Source organism: Crinia signifera, chromosome 4, assembly GCF_055691185.1.
Source record: "Crinia signifera chromosome 4, ASM5569118v1, whole genome shotgun sequence".
NCBI lineage: Eukaryota > Metazoa > Chordata > Amphibia > Anura > Myobatrachidae > Crinia > Crinia signifera.
This window is the reverse complement of record NC_139220.1, coordinates 241,796,525-241,817,765: the sequence shown is the minus strand read 5'-3', so window position 1 is coordinate 241,817,765 and position 21,241 is coordinate 241,796,525. Positions and strand designations below refer to the sequence as shown.

General features: G+C 44.2%; 1 protein-coding gene across 1 annotated transcript in view; it reads right to left on the bottom strand.

The window, feature by feature from the left end:
• Window positions 1-13,757: 13,757 nt before the first annotated feature.
• The window catches only part of ANPEP (alanyl aminopeptidase, membrane), a 64,918-nt gene continuing 57,434 nt past the window's right edge, over window positions 13,758-21,241 (bottom strand). The window contains exons 16-21 of the mRNA XM_083184151.1: window positions 20,825-20,916; window positions 20,340-20,447; window positions 18,160-18,327; window positions 17,491-17,631; window positions 15,507-15,588; window positions 13,758-14,889 (exon numbers count right to left, since the gene is read on the bottom strand). Of these exons, the coding sequence (XP_083040277.1) occupies window positions 14,734-14,889; window positions 15,507-15,588; window positions 17,491-17,631; window positions 18,160-18,327; window positions 20,340-20,447; window positions 20,825-20,916 (747 nt within the window). The 3' untranslated portion in view covers window positions 13,758-14,733. The remainder of the gene's footprint in view (window positions 14,890-15,506; window positions 15,589-17,490; window positions 17,632-18,159; window positions 18,328-20,339; window positions 20,448-20,824; window positions 20,917-21,241) is intronic.

Here is a 21,241-nt window from a genome sequence, read left to right as displayed (position 1 = left end):
AGTAACCTGACCTTCTGTCTGAAGATCACATATTTACAGTTAACCTCTTGTGTGTATCACAGGATGATGTTGTCCATTAGATCAGATAGGAACGTGAATCGTGGGATAGGAAGTGTGCAATATGCGTAACATACCACAAGCTCATGGAAAACATCAGTGCCCTTTTGGATTTGTACCAAGAATCTTATAATTTATTACAAGTATTTGTAATCCCTGCACAGCCTGGTAACTTTTCTACAAAAGAAAGCAAAAGAAAAGAAAGAAAGAAGGAAAGAAAAGAAGGCTTTTGTACAAAGCCAGAAGGTCTATTCTTGATTTTGCACACCATAATGCCACTTACACATTATGTCACACACCGTAATGCTCATAACACATCGGAGGTCATTCTGGTTGGCTCGCTAAGCAGCAGTAGTTTGCATTCTAATACTACCGTATGAATGCCCGCCACCATGCGAATATCCCAGCTGCACTGCGAATGGATATTTTGCATGGGTAGCATGCGGGTCCAAAATCATTCGATGGTTGCCGACCATCGAATGATTTCTACCCTGCTCGCAAAATGAAGTCAGTCTGGGCTGACTTATACTTGCGACGTCCAGGTAAGAGAAGTGGGCGGACGGCAGGTGCCCACCTGTGTTCGAATGGGGATACACCCAGCTTTTTGATGGGTACGCCCTGGAAATGCAGGGCATTCGTATGCGAATGTTCCCTGCCCGCCTCTATCCATAGGCGCCCACACAGAAGCACTGCACATGCACATAAGCGAATATGCGCATGCGCAGTGCTTCAACAACGGTCTCCGGCCACACACTGTGATGTCCATTACATATTATACCACACACCATAATGGCTATTGCATATTATGCCACATAAGTGCCACTTACCTACATTTTATTTGCTAGGGGGTTCTTGATCAGTGCCAGGGGCTTCATGTTTGATGCAAGGCCTTCATACTCAATGACGGGGCCTTTATGCTCGATGCCAGGGGGATTACATGCGCGTTACCACAGGGTCGTGAATTGCTTGTTGCCATGGGCAATGGCAAACGTAGGATTGTTTGAAGGGGGTTTCCCAATGTAATCCAAAATCTCCCAGTCTGCAGCACATTGGAGTAAGTACGGGAGTCTGGGGGAGCTGTAACAGCCCTGAAAATTGGCCTTTTTATGCACTGGATACTGTATGGAATACAGTATTAATATTTGCAGTACAGATGGTCTATAGTGTATGCTGTTTCAAACATTTAAATAAGATAAGTGGTCAAGAAAAGGTTAAACATATAATAAATAAATACACAAACAGTACGGCACTTTAAAGTGGAGTAAATTTATCCCAGTTGCCCAGAGACAAGATACATGTTGGTCCCCCCACCCCACCCCCATGCCTGATTTTAACGCTAACTTTGGGGCCAATTCAAACCGTTCCACTCAGTTTCTGAATTCAGATCCATTTTCGATGGTGGGAGGTCTACACATGCGCGTATATGCGCATGGGAAGACGCCCTGTGCGAGCGCCATCGGTGAGTATCACACATGCCAAGGCATTCGCTTAGTATTACAGGGGTAATATACATGTGCAGGAAGGTTTTAACATGATACAAGTATGGTCTGTTTCAAAATGTAACACTGTATCACATACAGTAGTGTTCAAATAAATCTCCTAACCATCTGTTATATTGAAGCCTCATATATGAATACTGTTGTATAATCAGGAAATCCTGAACCCTAAACAAAAGAAATGATTTATCAAATGGAAAACCTGTCCCTCAAACGTCAGTGTTATCTAGTTAAATGTTAGTCTCCCTCTTGTGTCCCAAATGTGAGTTATAAAAAATGTTAAAGTATAAGAGCACAGGAATCCAAGCTGCCTTTTAGGCATAATGCATGTCTTTAACTCATATGTGTGCATTTAATAAGTTGCCAACTAACCAAAGCATATTAAGAAAATTGACATATATGGGTAACACTTAGATGCAAACTATTCCCACAAATTAGTACATAGTTAATTAGTACAAGATATGCCAGCCAGCCAGTATTCCCCGGGTAATGTACAGCATATGCTCATAAATGCCGGGATTTAGGTTGTGGCAATGTAAATCAAAGGGGATAGAGGCAGTACGGCAATGGTGTCCTACCAAGACTTCTGCAGCCCCATCTTCAGTGAGAGGGCGCAGTGAGAGAAGCACAGTAGGCAAGGTTATCCCTGTTACCTGGGCATTGTAGGTAGCAGATGTGCTACCATGAGGGGAGCGTACCCACCAGGAGAAGATACCTGTGTCTTGATGGAGGAGACGATTACAGGCGTGTAAGTGTCGGTGGCTTCCCCCACTGGAGCGACTGTGACAGGATGCAAATTTCCCCCAATGTTTTGGCTTGTTCACCTGACAGCCTGAGAAGGTAGAAGGTAACAGGACCAGGACAGAGGGAACAGGAGAAAGGAGATGCAGAGACATGACATTGGGGACAGGGACAAAATTGTGGGTACAGGACAAAATGCAAGGCAGGAAAATGATGTCAATGACAGTACAGAAGTGACAAGACTGGGATAGAAGTCAGCATCCTGGCAGCCAGGATTCCAGCGATCAATATATCAATGTCAGCAACCCGACTGCCATCAGAAGACCAGCACCATAACTTCAAAAAGATCAGGATGCCGACGTTCAATATACCGGTAGCAAGCAACACAATCAGTTGGTATGTGGGGCTAGTGTGTGGCCGGGAAAGAGGGGGGCTGGGTAGGAACTAGTCGGGGGGGGGGGGGGGGGGGGGGGAGGAGTTCAGGGTTACCAGCGTGTAGTGTACCCAGTTGGTCTAAGCTAGTTAGCACATCTAATTATGAGTAGCCAGTGTGTGCAGTCCAGGCCCCCTCCCCTTGAGATCACATAACAAACAGCTCACTATAAATCACTATAAATGTCAGCATCTATCATTTCCTGGGCTAATGCAGTGACAGTTGTTTGATTTATGAGTATCCAGTTATAAAGCAAATATTGTAACTACTGAATCTACTTTTTAAACATCAACGCTTTATTTTCTCTGTCGTCCATCCTGGTGACACAGCTAACCATGGGATGTAGGAGGGTCCGCAGGAGCAAGGCACCTATGCTAACCTATGCTAACTTCCCTTCTGCATCCCAGCATTCCTCAGTTCATTTTAGGTGCCCACTGGAGTGGGTGCTATGCTGACTGGCTGCAGACTGCAGCCGTTCTTTAGAGTAGCTAGGGGTGTTATCATGACAGAAAGGTGTAGTGCTGCTGCTCTTGGGGAGGGAGCATCTGCCATGTTAATTAACTGCTGGTTTTGTGGAGTTAAATTAACTATTGAACAGATGAATCAGGGGATTTGTGCCCCATTTGTGAGTCTATGCCCAGTGGGGCTCAAGCCCAGAGGTCTGAGCAGCCTGAACCTGCGTGGGCGGCTGCCTTGGTGAGATCTATGAATGCCTTAGTACAGGCTTTGAATAGACAGAGAGATGAGTTGGTTAAGTCTCCTAGGCCCTTTTCCTCCTTCTGTGGGCTCTATTACCCCATCTCAGGGGAACCCTGCGTTACTGCAGGTTATGCAGGACACAGCTCAGAGTGTCCATAAAATGAATACTTTTATAGAGCAGCTGTCTAAAGCTCCTGAGGTTACTTCACCTAGGCACAGCGGTGTAGCCAGGTGTCATGGTGCCCGGAGCAAGGACATATTGCTGCGCTATATAAACCACTGTAACGGAATCTGCAGCGCTATATAAGACGCTGTAACGGAATCTGCTGCACTATATAAGACGCTGTAATGGAATCTACTGCGCTATATAAGATGCTGTAATGGAATCTGCTGCGCTATATAAGACAATGTAACGGAATCTGCTGCGCAATATAAGACACTGTAACGGAATCTGCTGCGCTATATAAGACACTTTAACGGAATCTGCTGCTCTATATAAGACGCTGTAACTGAATCTGCCGCGCTGTATAAGATGCTGTCACGGAATCTGCGGCGCTATATAAGACACTGACGGAATCTGCTGCGCAATATAAGACACTGTAACGGAATCTGCTGCGCTATATAAGACACTTTAACGGAATCTGCTGCTCTATATAAGACGCTGTAACTGAATCTGCCGCGCTGTATAAGATGCTGTCACGGAATCTGCGGCGCTATATAAGACACTGACGGAATCTGCTGCGCTATATAAGACACTTACGGAATCTTCTGTGCTATATAAGACACTGACGGAATCTGCTGCGCTATATAAGATGCTGACAGCTGTAAATAAATAAATATATATACAGATAAAGATATATACTGTACAGCACAGCAGGGCGGCAGCAGAAGCCAGAGAGATTCACTCCCCCCCCTCCCCTCCCCCAGGCCCCATGAATCCCCCAAACCCCAAGTTTATTACTGTTTATTAACATTGTTAATTAGCTAAAAAAAAATAAAAAAAATAAACCACCTTGAATAACGAGATAACAGGGCAGCAGCAGAAAACCTTCTTCTCCTCCAGGCTACAGGTGTACAGATATGAATTAGGCCCGCAGTATACAGAGGTGGTATAACAGAGGAGAGGGTCCGTGTACACACTATTGCCTTTCTGTAGTGCCAGACGGTAAGTATAGTGCAGTGTGGGACCCGCATTCTCCGACACCCATTATAGATATGGAACTGATAGTACATTCTTGGGAATTCTAGTTATTTGACTGAAAAGCAGGCCAGCCATGTAATACAACAATGCCGTCCTAGACACTCCAAGTAGAGGTCCTGTTTCTCATAAGAGAAAGTGTAAGTGTTCATTTGCCCTGTGCATGCAGTGTGCGATACCATGCTGTCCTCCTAGCGCCTGATTCTGAGTTGGAAGCAGAGCGGCCACATCTGACAGATTTAATACTACCTTATGTGCCCATCTCTGCCATTATCTTCCTGTCATCATGCACATGGTCACGGTGCCCACTGCTGTCTTGGCTGCTGTCCTCATTTGCATTGGCAGATACACCAAGCATGTACTGGAAAAGATACCTCTGAGACATACTACCCATCTCTGTCCACAAACCTCAACCATGCCAGCCTTACAGGATACACTGAAACGGATGTGTTCCGTGCATCTGCACAGTAATCACCCAGAAACATCCAGGTGACTGCCTCTGGGAGGAGTCTGGAGTGCTGCTGCGCTGCCCGGAAGCCGGACCGAGCAGCAGCAGCAATTTAGACAGGAAAGGAGTGAGTCAGCCGCCCGGACGGTGCACTTGGCGGCAGGGACCGCCGGGCGAGCAGAGCAGGAGACAGGCGCCGGGCAGGGCAGCCGCCGCGCACGCTGCCCGCCGTCACCGTTATACTATTTAGTATGATCCTCCTTATGCAGGGATCATTTGCGGAGGGGGAGCAGGCCGGGGGCGCCATTCGACCAATCGGCGCCCGGAGCATGAGCTTCGGTGGCTCCGCCCTCCCTACGCCTCTGCCTAGGCACCCTTTATCCACTCCTCCCCTCCTTAATTTAGAGTCTGAGGATGAAGGGGAATGTACTGAATATATGTTTTGGGACCAAAGGGAGGAATTTGAGTTTTCTGTCCATGGTATTGAGGATTTGATTTTAGCAGTTAAACAAACATTGAATCTCTCAGATGAGAACAAAGTGCCAAGTCAAGGTGTATTTAAGAAACTGTGCAGGGATGCAGTTACTTTTCCCTCGGATGAGGGCATGATAGCATTACTTGGGGAAATATGGAAGACACCTGATAAAAGGATTCTCATGCCCAAGAGATTTGCAAACATGATTTCCCTCTGGTGGATGCACCTGTTGCTAGGTAGTCTAAGACCACTGCTTTGCCTGTACAGGGGGGTGTTGCTTTCAAAGACCCCGTGGATAACAAGATTGAAAGATGTCTTAAGGCAGTGTTTGAAGGAGTGGGCATCCAAGGCCATGATGAAGTGGGCGGATGCCTTGTGTAATGCTGAAAAGCTGAAGTGTGCAGCGGAGTATGTTTGTGAGGCTGTGAAGAAGGCGTCAAAAGTGTCAGCCACTTCTGTGACAGCTAGGAGAGCTAGGCTTAAGGCTTGGGAAGCTGACAGTGAGTCCAAGAAGTCTCTAGAGGCATTGGCTTTTAAGGGAGAACTTCTTTTTGGGGCATAACTGGATTCCCTTATTAAACAATCCACGGGGGGAAAGAGCACTTTCCTTCCCACCACATCTGCTAAACACTCAGTGTCTAGGTTTGGGGCATTTAGGCCGTCCTTTCGTTCCTCCTTTCGAGGGGGTGCATCCAGTAGAAGACAGACAGGTAGAGGAAAGTTTCCCTCTGGCAAGGGAAGGTAAGGGCGTCCAGATCCCGGTTTGGGGCCTTTGCAAAGAAACACCCTTCCAGAAGTAAGTCCTCAGCATGATGGGGTGGAGAGTGGGGGGGTCGCCTCCTGCAGTTTCAGGATGTGTGGGCTCTCTCCACCCCGGACCCTCGGGTTCTCTCCATCATTTCTCAGGGTTACAGGATCAATCTCAGGGGTGTTCCTCCAAAGAGATTTCTCCCAACACCCCTGCCGCAAGAAGCTCGATTGCGAAAAGCTCTCTTGGGGGCAGCAACGTCGCTTCTCGAGAAGGGAGTGGTGATCCCGGTACCTCTGGAGGAAAGCAAGAAGCGATTTTATTCCATTCTTTTCTTGGTCCCCAAACCCAACGGTTTCTTTAGACCCATTTCAAGCCTGAAGTCTTTAAACCTACATCTGTGGGTGGACCACTTCAGGATGGAATCTCTTCGGTCAGTGCTTTTAAGCATAGAACCTGGAGAATTTCTAGCATCAGTGGACATCCAAGATGCTTATGTACACGTGCCTATATGCAGGGAACATCAATCTTTGCTGCATTTTGCAATAGGAGAGAATCATCTGCAGTTTCTGGCTCTCAGGTTTAAGGGGATTGTGATTATTCCATATTTGGACAACCTCTTGTTTAAGGTGGAATCGGCAGAAAAGTTGCAGGAACATCTGATGATTGCGACACAGTTTCTTCGAGACCACGGGTGGATGTTAAATCTTCCAAAGTCTCATTTAACGCCCACTCAGAAACTTCAGTTTTTGGGTGTGATCTTGGATGCGCATCTACATCTTGTCTTCCTCCCAGAGTCCAAAACAGTGGGCATTCGCCACTTGGTGCTGTCAATTCTCCAGTCACTAAATCCCTCGATATGACAGAGTTTGAAATTATTGGGCAAAATGGTGGCAACATTCGAGACCCTGTAGTATGCGTGGTTTCACTCTAGGATATTTCAATGGAACATTCTGTCCAGTTGGTCCGGGAATACGAAGTCCATGAAACAGGAAACACTGTTACTGTCTCAGGAGATGAGGGAATCGTTGATCTGGTGGATGGATCTCCAAGTCTCTCCAATTGGGGTGTTCCCTTCGCTCGTGGGATTGGTTGGTCATCACAACCGACGCCAGTCTAAGGGGCTGGGGGCAGTGGCCCTGCACCTCAGATTACAAGGTCTGTGGTCCAGTTCGAAATCAAAACTGCTGATCAACATTCTGGAACTCCGGGCAGTGTGGAAAACCCTTCTACAGGCAGAAGACCTCCTGGATGGGTTGCCCATCTGCATACAATTGGACAATGCCACGGCTGTGGCTTATCTCAACCATCAAGGGGGAACTCGCAGCAGGATGGCCATGCGGGAAGTCTCTCGGATTTTTCAGTGGGCAGAAGTGAACTTTCCAGCTCTGTCGGCTGTGTTCATTCCGGGGATCCAGAATATGGAGGCGGACTTCCTCAGCAGGGCGGATCTGCTGGAAGGAGAATGGGCGTTGCATCAGGACATTTTTCAGGACATAGTAGCACTCTGTGGGCTCCCAGAGGTGGACTTGATGGTGTACAGACACAATTTTCAGGTTCCCAGCTTCTGCTCGCGGACCAGGGATCCCTTGGCGTGGGCGGGAGATGCCATGACAGTTCCATGGTGTTTCAGCCTCGCGTATGTATTTCCTCCATTTCCCATGATTGCTCGGGTCCTTAAGAGAGTGAGGACACAGGGGGAGCAGATCATCTTGAATGCTCCGGATTAGCCCAGAAGGTCTTGGTATTCAGACGTTGTTGACGGAATCCTGGCGTCTTCCTCTTCGGCCAGACCTGCTCAGGCAAGGACCTTTTCTACACCAGGACCTAGCTCATCTCAATTTGACTGCCATGCATTTGAAACCTCCTTATTAAGGAAGCAAGGTTTCTCAGATGCTGTTATCCAAGCAATGCTCATGGCTCAAAAGCCTGTGTCGGCAGCTAATAATCATAGGGTTTGGAAAATCTATATAAGGTGGTGTGACCGTCAGAAGGTACACACCTATGTTCAAGGTCACTTGACTTTTGTAGTTTCTCCAAGACGGTTTTTCAGCGGGACTTAGCCTGCAGTCCTTAAAGGTACAGTTGTCCACTTTATCTACATTCTTTCAAAAAAGAGTGGCTCTGTTGCCAGAAGTACAGACCTTCTTACAGGGAGTTATGAGACTCAAACCTCCATATAGGCAGCCGGTGGCGCTTTGGGATCTGTCTCTGGTGTTGTCGGTTCCTCAGAAACCTCAATTTGAGCCTTTAAGGTTGGCTGATCTTAAATATTTTTCTTGGAAACTTACATTTCTGTTAGCCTTGGCTAGGCGGGTTTCGGAATTGGTGGCTTTGTCTTGCAAATCCCCGTTTCTGGTTTTACATGATGACAGGACTGCTCTTAGAACAGTGCCAAAGTTTCTACCTAAGGTAGTATCAAATTTCCATTTAAACCAGGAGATTGTGCTCCTGGTGTTTAGTCCTCCAGAGGAGGCGAGAAATAGGGACAAACTAAAGAAATTGGATGTGGTACGCGCTCTGCGCATTTATGTGGACAGAGTAAAGGATTTTTGCAAAACTGATTTGCTATTGGTACTGTATGACGTACACAAGAGAGGGTGGCCTGCTTCTAAGCAGACCATTGCTAGATGGTTAAGGTCGGTGATTGCCTTTGCAGGTAGGTTTGAAGGTAGGCAGACCAATTCCCTCCAAGATTAATGCCCATACCACCAGGTCAGTTGCTTCCTCTTAGGCTGTGCGTCATGGGGCTACAGCAGAGCAGTTATGCAGGGCTGCCACCTGGTCATCTGTTCATACCTTTACCAAATTCTACAGGTTCCATGAGTTCACATCAGAGGACACTTCATTTGGGTGAGCAGTGATGAGAACTGCAAGCCTGAGCATACCCTCCCAAAGGAACGGCTCTTGATCATCCCATGGTTAGCTGTGTCACCAGGATGGACGACAGAGAAAAGGGGATTTTTGTAAGAACTTACTGTTCGATTCCCTTTCTCTGAGTCCATCTTGGTGACACAGTGAGCCCTCCCTTACGCTCAGTAAGTTTATACCGGTTCATCTATTGTCATGTTATTTGGTTATATATCAGACGTTGTGCTGAGTAATGTATCCTAGTGTGCTTTAGAAGTTGAACTGAGGAATGCTGGGATGCAGAAGGGAGAAGCCTGCCTCTCAAAGAAGTTAGCATAGGTAACCTTGCTCCTGCGGACCCTCCTACATCCCATGGTTAGCTGTGATTTTTGCTAGTGAGCGACTTTAACTAAGCAATTTTAACTAAGCGATTTGACTAGATACAACAGCGATTTTGACTAAGCGATTTTGTCTAAGGGTGATTTTGACTATACTTATATATGAATTAATATACTTGCTTAATGTTCATTGCATAGTTACACCACTGTGTCTAGCATAGATTGCTTAACATAGATTGACTGTGCAGGCAAGGCAATTTAGACTAGATCATAGACTATCATTACTTCACTTAGTCAAAATCTCCAGTGCATATAGCCAAAATCTCTCTCAAAATTGTTTAGTCAAAATTGTCCATTAGTCAAAATCTCCCCATGTGTACACCCCTTTAGTCGAATAGCAAAAGAATCTCACTTTGTGTACACACCAAAGTCGAATAACAAAGGAATCTCACCATGTGTACACACCATAAGTCAAATAGCAAAGGAATCTCACCGTGTACACACCGTTACACCATGATTAACCCCTTCCCGACATTTGACGTACATTTACGTCATGGTCGGGAAGTACTTCCCGACACATGGCATAAATGTACGTCATGGATTTAAACTGTCACCGCGTCTATAGACGCGGTGACAGTTTGGAGATGTCTGCTGTCCCTGACAGCAGACATCCCCCCTCGCCGCCCTGGGGGGGCAGGCCCCCGGTCGGCGATCGCTGTGATTGGCTGTTCAAATCTGAACAGCCATTCACAGCGTTTCCTGTGTTACCGGCGGCTAAGCCGCTCGGTAACACAGAGATCGGTGGTGATCGGTGCTGTTAAGTACAGCACCGATCACCACCGATCCGCAGACCCCCCCTCCCACCCACCCGGCAGCCCTGTGCTCTTACCCCAGCCCGGCAGTCGCTCTCCTCCCTCTGCTCTGATCCAGCAGCGCCGCAGCGCTGCCTCCCCCTTCCCTCCCCCCCGCCAGCAGCAGCAGCAGCCTACGGGGCCATGTAAAAATTAAAAGAAATAAAATGAAATGATTTTATATATATATATATATATATATATATATATATATATGTGTGTGTGTGTATGTGTGTATATACACATATATATATATATATATGTGTGTATATACACATATATATATATATATGTGTGTATATACATAGATATAGATATATACATATATATATACATATATATATACATATATATATATATATATATATATATATATATACATACATAACAGCAGTGCAGACCCCTGGGCATATATATATATATATATATACAGATAGATATTCCCGACCGAAGACGTATATATACGTCATGGTCGGGAGGTACTTCCCGACCGAAGACGTATATATACGTCATGGTTTTAAACTGTCACCGCGTCCATAGACGCGTTGACAGTTTGGAGATGTCTGCTGTCCCTGAGCCCCGGTCGGCGATCGCTGTGATTGGCTGTTCAAATCTGAACAGCCATTCACAGCGTTTTCTGTGTTACCGGCAGCTAAGCCGCTCGGTAACACAGTGATCGGTGGTGATCGGTGCTGTTAAGTACAGCACCGATCACCACCGATCGCCAGCCCCCCCCCCTCCCACCCGGCAGTCCCCCATCCCACCCACCCGGCTGCCGCAGCGCCAGCACCCCTCCCACCCCCCCACCAGCCGCAGCGCCAGACCCCCTCCCAAATCTGGTGAGCAAAATGGGGTCACATGTGAGGGGGGTTCCACTGTATTGGAGCTTCGGGGGTCTTGCTAATGCGACATAGCACCCACCATTCATTCCACCACCAAATATCACTCCTTCCCTTCTGAGTCCTGCCATGCACCCAACTGGTATTTTTTGGTCACATGTGAGGCATTGCCGTACTCGGGAGAAATTAGGGCACAGATTTTGGGGTGCTTTGTCTCCTTCATTACTTGCGAAAATGAAAAATTTTGAGCCAGAACTGCATTTTTGTGTAAAAAATTACATTTTTTTACACAAAAATGCAGTTCTGGCTCAAAATTTTTCATTTTCGCAAGGAATGAAGGAGACAAAGCACCCCAAAATCTGTGCCCCAATTTCTCCCGAGTATGGCAATGCCTCACATGTGACCAAAAAATACCAGTTGGGTGCATGGCAGGACTCAGAAGGGAAGGAGTGATATTTGGATTTTGCAGCACAGATTCTGGTTGAATGACCCCTGAAGCACCCATACAGTGGAACCCCCCCCACAAAGGACCCCATTTTGCAAACTACACCCTTTAGGGAATTCATCTAGGGGTATAGTGTACATTTCAAACCCCCAGGGGTTTCACCAATTTTGATACAACTGAGCTGTGAAAATGAAAAATTAAATTTTTTACACAAAAATGCAGTTCTGGCTCCAAATTTTTCATTTTCACAAGGAATGAAGGAGACAAAGCACCCCAAAATCTGTGCCCCAATTTCTCCCGAGTACGGCAATGCCTCACATGTGACCAAAAAATACCATTTGGGTGCATGGCAGGACTCAGAAGGGAAGGAGTGATTTTTGTATTTTGCAGCTCAGATTCTGGTGGAATTTTGGTGGGTGCTATGTCGCATTAGCAAGACCCCCAAAGCACCAATACAGTGGAAGCCCCCCACAAGTGACCCCATTTTGCAAACTACACCCCTCAGGGAATTCATCTAGGGGTATAGTGTACATTTCAAACCCCCAGGGGTTTCACCAATTTTTATACAACTGAGCTGTGAAAATGAAAAATTAAATTTTTTACACAAAAATGCAGTTCTGGCTCCAAATTTTTCATTTTCACAAGGAATGAAGGAGACAAAGCACCCCAAAATCTGTGCCCCAATTTCTCCCGAGTACGTTAATGCCTCACATGTGACCAAAAAATACCATTTGGGTGCATGGCAGGACTCAGAAGGGAAGGAGTGATTTTTGGATTTTGCAGCACAGATTCTGGTTGAATGACCCCTGAAGCACCCATACAGTGGAACCCCCCCACAAGTGACCCTATTTTGCAAACTACACCCTTTAGGGAATTCATCTAGGGGTATAGTGTACATTTCAAACCCCCAGGGGTTTCACCAATTTTGATACAACTGAGCTGTGAAAATGAAAAATTAAATTTTTTCATTTTCACAGCCCAGTTGTATCAAAATTGGTAAAACCCCTGGGGGTTTGAAATGTACACTATACCCCTAGATGAATTCCCTGAAGGGTGTAGTTTGCAAAATGGGGTCACTTGTGGGGGAGGTTCCTAACTTTTAGCATCTTATGGTGCCTAGAAACCTACATGGTGCCTAAAAAATAATCTCATAAAAAGGAGGCTCCAAAATCAAGTAGGTGCTCCTTCTATTATGAAGCCTGTGGTTTGGTCAACGTGCACACTAGGGCCACATATAGGATATTTATGAAAACAAAAGAATTGGGGGAATCAATTTTTAGTCACATTTCTCTAGTAAAATGTACTGTGTTCCTTAGAAAAATGTATTAAAATTGCAAATCTGCAAAAAAAATGAAATTTTGAAATTTCACCTACACTTTGTTTTAATTCCTGTGAAACACCTAAAGGGTTAACAAACTTCCAAAATGCTGTTTTGAATACTGTGAGGGGTGCAGTTTTTGAAATGGCATCATTTATGGGGGTGTCTCACATACAAGTCCCTCAAAGTCACATCAGAACTGAACTGGTCCCTAAAAAAATCAGTGTTTGACATTTTCTTGAAAATTTGAAAATTTGCTATTCATATTGTAAGCCTCCTAGTGTCCAAAAAAATTAAAAGGAAGTTGAAATAATGATGGAAACATAAAGTAGACATATGGTCTATGTTAGTTATTAACTATTTTGAGTGGTATGATTATTTGTCTCACAAGCAGAAAATTTAACATTTTGCAAATTGCTAAATTTTCCATTTTTTTCCGACATTTTGGTATTTTTCACAAAAAAACACAGACTGTATCGACGAAAATTTACCACTATCTTGAAGTACAATGTGTCACGAAAAAACAATCTCAAAATCACTGGGATTAGTAAAAGCAAAAAAAAAGTTATCCCCACTTAAGTGATACATGTCAGATTTGAAAAAAAGGGCTCTGTCAGGAAGGCAAAAACATGCTGTGTCAGGAAGGGGTTAATAAAACAAATTCTATAATATTTAAAGCTATGTCATATTTTGCTAACTTTGATAGTGGGCTATCCTGGTTATTTCATGGACAATGCTGACCAAATAACTGCCTAGGATTTTCAACTATTCACTAAATGCATTTGTTTCCCTGATAACATAAAAAAGAAAACAAAAAGGTGTTGTTTTTTTTTAAATCATTTTTATTTGTACAGTCCAGAATGCAAAACAAAGAACATAACAATTGTCAGAGCTATGTCTTTAGTATTTTATGAAAAGTCTGTCTCTTATTATTTACATGAACATTGCAAAAGTATAAATAAATGTAGAATACATTTTCTTTATTATAGGAAACTATACATCTCTTTAGGCTTTCACCTACACTTACCATCTTCAAATATTTGAAGAAATTTCACAAGCAAGAAGGCAGAAGACGTGAAGGGGACAATTCAATTCTCGGTGATAAGCTTTATACTGCCTTTGGGATGGGGAAGTAAAGGGTCACCCTGACATTGTATCTTGGCTCAATTTCCTACAGAGGTTCGCAGGAAAATAAGTAAAGATTCTAGCTGTAATAAGTGGTAATGTGCTCATCTTGATATTGCATTGATGCCCGGTGTCACACCACAGAGAAATGAATTGTCACAAACAGAAATTTTTTACTGTGGTTATGTGCAGTAGCCATAATTAGCGGACAAAAATTACACATTAAAAAATGGAGTTTTAGAGCACTTTTCTGGGACTCCTTGACGAAAGCCTTCCTCCTTGATTATAGGAGACATTGGATGTCATTAAGACCCTCTTAAATCACACGTTTTCATAGTCAAGTTTATATAGGATGGAACAATGTATTTATTCCATTCGAAGCAATGATACTATTTAAACCCTGAGTATAAAAAGGTAGTTACTCATTTTGTATACATAAGTCTTTACATCTGCATGCGATAGACATGTCAAAGTGGCAACATTTGATTTCTCAGTCACAATAGAAAGGAAGATCATAAAAACCAACGGAAGAGTAATCTGATTGAAGGAATCCTGTTAGATCATATTTCATGTTCCTTCAACAAAATGGTAAGGAGAACCAGTTATTAGGAGGCACATGTTGCTTGTAAACGAGTTCTTCACAAGTGTCAGGAGGTGTTTTTCACATGTCTCTTAAGGGCTTACTGCACCTTCAAACCACTTCTGTACCGATTCCTTGTTCTCATTTACCCAGTTACTGTTTGCTTTAGTCCTCTCTATGCTTTGCTCCAAGGCTCGTGCGGCTGTTCCAAAACCATTTTCTCCATGATCTTTTTTAAACTGTTCAAGCTGTTGAGAAAAAGAGTGGTACCAGATTGCTAGACCTTCCATATCTACATTATTAAAGGAAAATACCTATAAAATCTAGGTCCACATATGGTGGACTTGTCCAAAAATAGTTCTATCCTGGTGTTTGATTGCCAGCCTCCTGAATGCTTTATTACATTTTTAACCCATGGTCCCCTCTCTTAAATCTCCCCTTTGTTGCTTTAGACAGATAAGTTGGCAACTCAAATCCTCAATGTCCTTGTCAGCCATTGTTTTCACCCTTTACTCAATTCCTCTTTCTTACTTTGCTCATAATGTTATATTTTCAGGCTACTCCCCCTGCAGCTATTATATGCACTATATATGTCAAATTTACTCCTCAATTTAAGCTTTGATTTATGCGATTGTTGTATTTACTGTTTTTACCCTTGTGGATCTTTCCTTCCTTACAATGTACTATTTATTTTATTTTTGTGCTGTTGCTACTGCACTTTTTAAAACTATAAAAATATATAAAAAAACAAAAAAGCACTAGTGATCTGATAGCTTAGAAAATGTTGGCCTCAATAATGGGTATGTGGTGGATCTACTTTCCTCCTGACCAGTATTGGTCATTACCTCAGCAATAAGTCACTTACTTGCTGCAGTTCAAATGCAGTGGAAAATCTTCTAGTCACTCCTGTAATTAGATTACCAAAGGAAAAAGAGGATCCTCCAAATCTAGGAAAGGAAATACAAATAATCAGTATTCAGACAACTATATTTAGGCTTTATCTGATAGAAAATTATGTGACTTATTACTTTTATCATTGTCATCTTATTTGCTAGTCTTGCTGGATTTACCTGCCACAATTTTTCCCAACAGTGTTTGGGGGGTATTCAATCCTGGGTCAAGACTGTCGGGATGTCACGACTGTCGGGATGTCCAGACAGTCGTGACCCTGGCCCGTTCCCAGGCCACTCGCCTGTTTATCAGCAGGCAGGAGGCAATGTCCTGCCTGACGATCAGCAAAAAGGGGTGTGGTCGGGTAAAACGGCCGTGGATTGTCGAGATACGGCCGTGATCTCGACAATCCATGGGCGTTCTCTGCAATATAGATCCGATAGCTTTTAAAGTCGGTTCCGTTCTGGCAAGATTCCTCTTCAATGCTGTTGGGAAAGATTGCATTGAATAGGGGCCCACTGCTATTTCCCCCATCGTAAATAGCGGCGGTTATTGAATACCCCCTTAGTCTTTCACATTAGAGAAAATGGGCACAAAGTAATGACGAGTGCTAAGCCATTTATCACTGATTTGTAATACAAATAAATGTTTAGGCAACTTTCCAGTATCTATCAAGACAGATTTTGCAATTTGTGATAATGCCATCAGCAGCACTCAGCTACATCCTGAGGAGCCAGCACAGGAGTGGATTGAGAACTAAAAGTGGCCCTGGGAAAAAAATTCTATAAGTGGCCTCACGTGAGCGTCACCAAATCAAATGTACTGTAGGTGGAGCCAACACTGAAATAGGCAGGATCACTACACCTGGGTGGAAGCGGTTTCAATGCACATGGCAGTCTGGTGGCCCCCCAGCCCTTTAAAGCTGCTGTGACAAACCACAAACCTCCACATGTCACATATTACCCCACATCCCCACTGAGACTGAACACAGACCCCAAACCTCCATCAGCAGACACAACTCATTATCATAATCCCAGAATATCAGATATTTTCCCTCCCCTCTTCCAGTGGAGCCCAGAAACAACCCAGAAATTGTTACACACCCAGATGGCGCCCACACCTGTCCCTTTTATCTGATGTTAAAATGGATATAGATGGGCGCCCACCTTAGATGAGTATTTGCAGCATTGGGTACTTTGATCTGTATAAACTGACAAAGATTGTGTATGTGGGAGATAGGGGGACGGGGCCACTACTCTGATCATAAAAATAAGTAACTGGCTGACAAGTGACCTCACCGGTGCTTCAGCCTACCGGGAATCTTTCCTGTGAGGCCAATGGCCAATCTGCCCCTGAGACGGCATCCTGAACATTTCCCACAATGCAGTGATGCAGGTCTGTGGTGTCCTGGAGTCCAGGTGCTGAGGACGAGCCGTCTTCAGCCTGTCTGCTGTCTCGACCAATCTCACAAACACTATTTGCATGTGGTGGCTGCTTTAACCTCCCACTGATCTTCTTTGTCATCACTCATCAACATCCACAAAAAAGAAGAGAAACTACTTGGTCTGGCAAAATAGAGTCATTTGTGAAAGACTCCTCTTGGGAATCTGACACTGTGTGCATATGCACAGTTAGATTTTGGTGCCTCCTGGAGGTTGAGGGAGGGAGATTGTAAGATCCCTCTCCTGCAAATGTGCCACCAAAAAGCAGTATATGCCATCTGAGGATAGCGTAAACCAAAAGATCTGCAATGATAATTAGCCTTTTGCAGATTTCTATGAAATCTCTTGCAGTAGGACGTTAGTACATAGTGGGGATACATAAGATGATGCACAAAGTGTATTTTCTGCATCATCTTATGAAAAACTGCTTTATAAAATAGACAATAATACAAAATGACTAATTCATTAGGACAAAATATTAAATTAAGACTGCCCATAAAATAAGCAGGCACTTACTGACTGAAGAGTGATGCCCATTTGGCTCTTACAAAATCCCAGGCAAGACTTTGGCCTACCACATTGTTAGCAACATTGGTAATTGTGGAAACAGAATCTTGCCTACGAATTCTAAGTGGATCCAATGCATATTCCAGGAGTCTGTAAAGAAAGTAAAATATAATTCTGAAACTTGTCATCTCAACTAGGCAAACAGTTTCTGTAGTATACATTGTGTATTTGTTATAAAAGACACAATATTCTGGAAGATATTGGTATTTTTTAAAGTTTTTTCATAATAGATAATACAGTTACTGATGGCTGGCAACTCTATTTATTGCATGTTTATATTTATACAACAGATGGAGCGCCTGTCAGCCAGAGCCGGGGCTCGCCAGATTGCCCCTGCTGGCGAGACAGCGCTCCATCTCGTCCCAGTTCCCAGGCGGCGGGGGACGCAAACCCTGCCCCCATCTCTTCAGGGAGATGGGCAGGGTTAGGGGAGGAGCAAGGAGGTGGGGTCAAGCGGCGGGGAGCTCCGTTAGAAGGGGATGCACGCGTCCCCTTTTGGCGGTTTGGTGATCCGACCTCCAGACCCTCGCTAGAAGATGCCGCCTCCATCTGTAAACCTTCAATGATAAGAAGAGTACATTATAATGGTAAACAGGCTAAAATTCTTCCAGTTCCTACCTATTCAGAATCCATGGTTCCTTACTGCAGGCCAGAGCTGCTCTCAGCTTGTCTGCTTCTTGAGCATTTTCAGTCTTCTTGAACTCGGCCCATGCAAAGTCCCATTCTTTTATCCCACCTCTTGCTATCGCATTGCAGTAAATGGTGCTCCTCAGATTTGCATGAATCCTGTTCACAGAGACACAAACGAATGAACATGAATGACTATTGTTACAGTCTTAGCAGCAGGATTGTATTGCCATGACTCTGGGTGTACACAGGTGAGATTCGGCCAGGCGATCCTGACTAGATAGTGAAATCTGCCTAGTAGGTTAGCTAAAATGCTAAAAATACTGCTTAAAATACTGATTCACGGCCCTGTTAAATTAGTATCAACGTTATTTGCTTTTATTAGTCAACATAGAGGCATAGAATGCAAACACTGAAACATTAGGGCTAATTTTTTTGTCAGGAATAAATTAACCTAATACTAAAAATAAGAATTGTTGGAGAAACCCAGAACACCTGGAAAAAAACACGCAAACACTGGGAGAAAATCCAAACTACACACACAGGGCCTTATTCAGATCTGAGTTCAGTACAAATTTGTTTGGAAAATGGGCAAAACCATGTGCACCGCAGGTGGAGCAGATGTAACCTGTGCAAAGAGAGTTACATTTGGGTGGGGTGTGCTGAAACTGAAATCTAAATTGCAGTGTAAAAATAATCCAGCCAGTATTTACCCTGCACAGAAACAAAATAACTCACACAAATCTAACTCTCTCTATACATGTTACATCTGCCTCACCTGCAGTGCACATGGTTTTGCCCATTTTCCAAACAAATTTGTACTGAGCTCAGATCTGAATAGCGCCCACAGTTAAGGTCATGGATAAGAATCAAACCATGACCTCAGTGCTGTGAGGCAGTATTGCTAACCATTACACCATCTGTACTTCCCCTTCACAACACCATCTGTACTGCTAAAGTAATAACTGATTAATTGGTTGGTATGGGTGTTCTCTTGGGAGTGCAGAGTTTATACTTGGGGATGGTTAACCCAACCACGAATAGACCATGCTGCTGGAGTGTTTCTCAACCCCGGCCCACAGGACCCCTTAAGGTTCACATTTTTCAGACCACCTACCATGTGCACAGATGACATGGAAAACATGGACTGCCTGGGGTCCTGAGTACTGAGTTTGTGAACCACTGATTTAAGGTGAGACTGTTATGGTGAGCATGGTCTTATCTAGGGGTGTGGGAATAATGGCATCTCCCTAGGTGCATAGACCTGAGGGTAGCACTGTGGGCGAGATTCAGCAAGCATCGCAAAAAACTGTGACTCTTGCCTCCAGCCTCTGCATGCATACCAGCATATGTATGAAGAATTCTGCAAAGGACGTCTCTTGCGGTAAGAGCCATCTTTTGTGATGATAAGACTTCCAAGTTCTACACCCAGAGTCCCATCTGTGCTTGTGCGAGTGATGTGCGCACCGCCGGGGATGCTGGGCAGGATCCGGTTGGATCTCTCATAGCAGGGGAAGTGCAATAGAAGCCCATAGGCATCTATGGGCAACGCTAACCATTACACCATCTGTACATCCAAGTCCCAGAATGTACCGCATTACAGGTTGGTGCATAGGGGGGCTGCAGCCAAACCTCCGAAAATGGCATTTTCTGAGGTTTGGCCGCATTGTGGAGCTGCTTGGGGCATTACATTGGGGGGGGGGGGGGGGGGGGGGGGGTAGGGGTGCTGGCACAGGATGCACTCTCAACCTGTTACAGTGCTAATGGAGACACATCAAGAACCCCAAGAATGCAAGCCCACCATCAGTGTAAACAATCAATATTAACTATATTAACTATTAAGCAATAATTAGAATATGCTCCTTTCCTCTGTCTTACTTATTTGACCTGCAAATGTGATTTCACAATCTGTAGTGCTAATATAACAATGCACCAATTGCACCAGCAAAAGACTCCTAATCCTAAAAGTGCTCAGTGTCCAGTTATTATCAGTCCCAAAATTCCACTGAAAAGCATTCTAGTAATATTGCGTATTAATGAAATAACTCGTATTGGTGACTATAGGGGAGATTTTGTTTGCTGATGGTGTCACTGTCTATTTCATCATGTTCTTGTGACATCTTGGTGTGTATGATATGCAGATTTGTATCTCTGTTCCCCACACCACCTACCCATTGTTATTTGTATCCATCCATTCCTTGAAGAGGGTTGTTGCCAGCTCTCCGCATTCAGCAATGTCATAGCTGCAGGCAAGGCTGACGGAGTTTATTTCATTGTATCTGTAGACAATATAACAAAAGGAAATATTCTTAAGCAATTATTCAGCTAGGAACATCTAGACATTGGCCGCAAAACTACAAGGTCTCCGAGCATGGAGAGTGGCACACTTATCCACTAGCCTACGACACTGTGCTGGATCCAGTCAACAGCAGAAAGGTGCAGATATTTATAAGAAGTGATGGAAATGGGACTGTCGGGGACTTCGGCATGTGTACACTTATAGAGGCTGGTAATGAGTCGTACACCCTCTATTCCAGGAATACATGATATCCCCCCTTCCCCTATTGTAGTGCCCCCCCCCCCCCCCCGAATTTTTTTCTGGATCCGCCCCTGACTGTAACTATGCTGATATTGATGACATCTTCACTGTACTTACTGTTCCGTTAACGTTGATGGTCTTGTAGTCCAGTTACCAGTCAAGCCTTTAAAATAGTTGAATAATGGCTCAACCTGTTGCTTCATATAAACCTAAAGGAGAAACAGTGCACATTTAGTAAGGTAGTAAGGATTATTATTTTCTTTGACATTATTTGTTAGGCACCACAAGATGTACGCAGTGGGATCTATTCTCTGCATCACTTGGAGACCGTGTACTAATTGAAACATCAGATAACTACTGTACTGGAAATATATTGAGATTTTTGTAGTTTTTAATATACTTGTATTGTCCCTCTTAAAGGTGCATACACATGGTTTGATTTTGGCTTACGATTTACACTATATAGTCAAAAGCATAAGAAAAGTAAGTGTTTGTACTGCTTGCGATAACAATGCGCTGCCCTGCAAGGCCGGC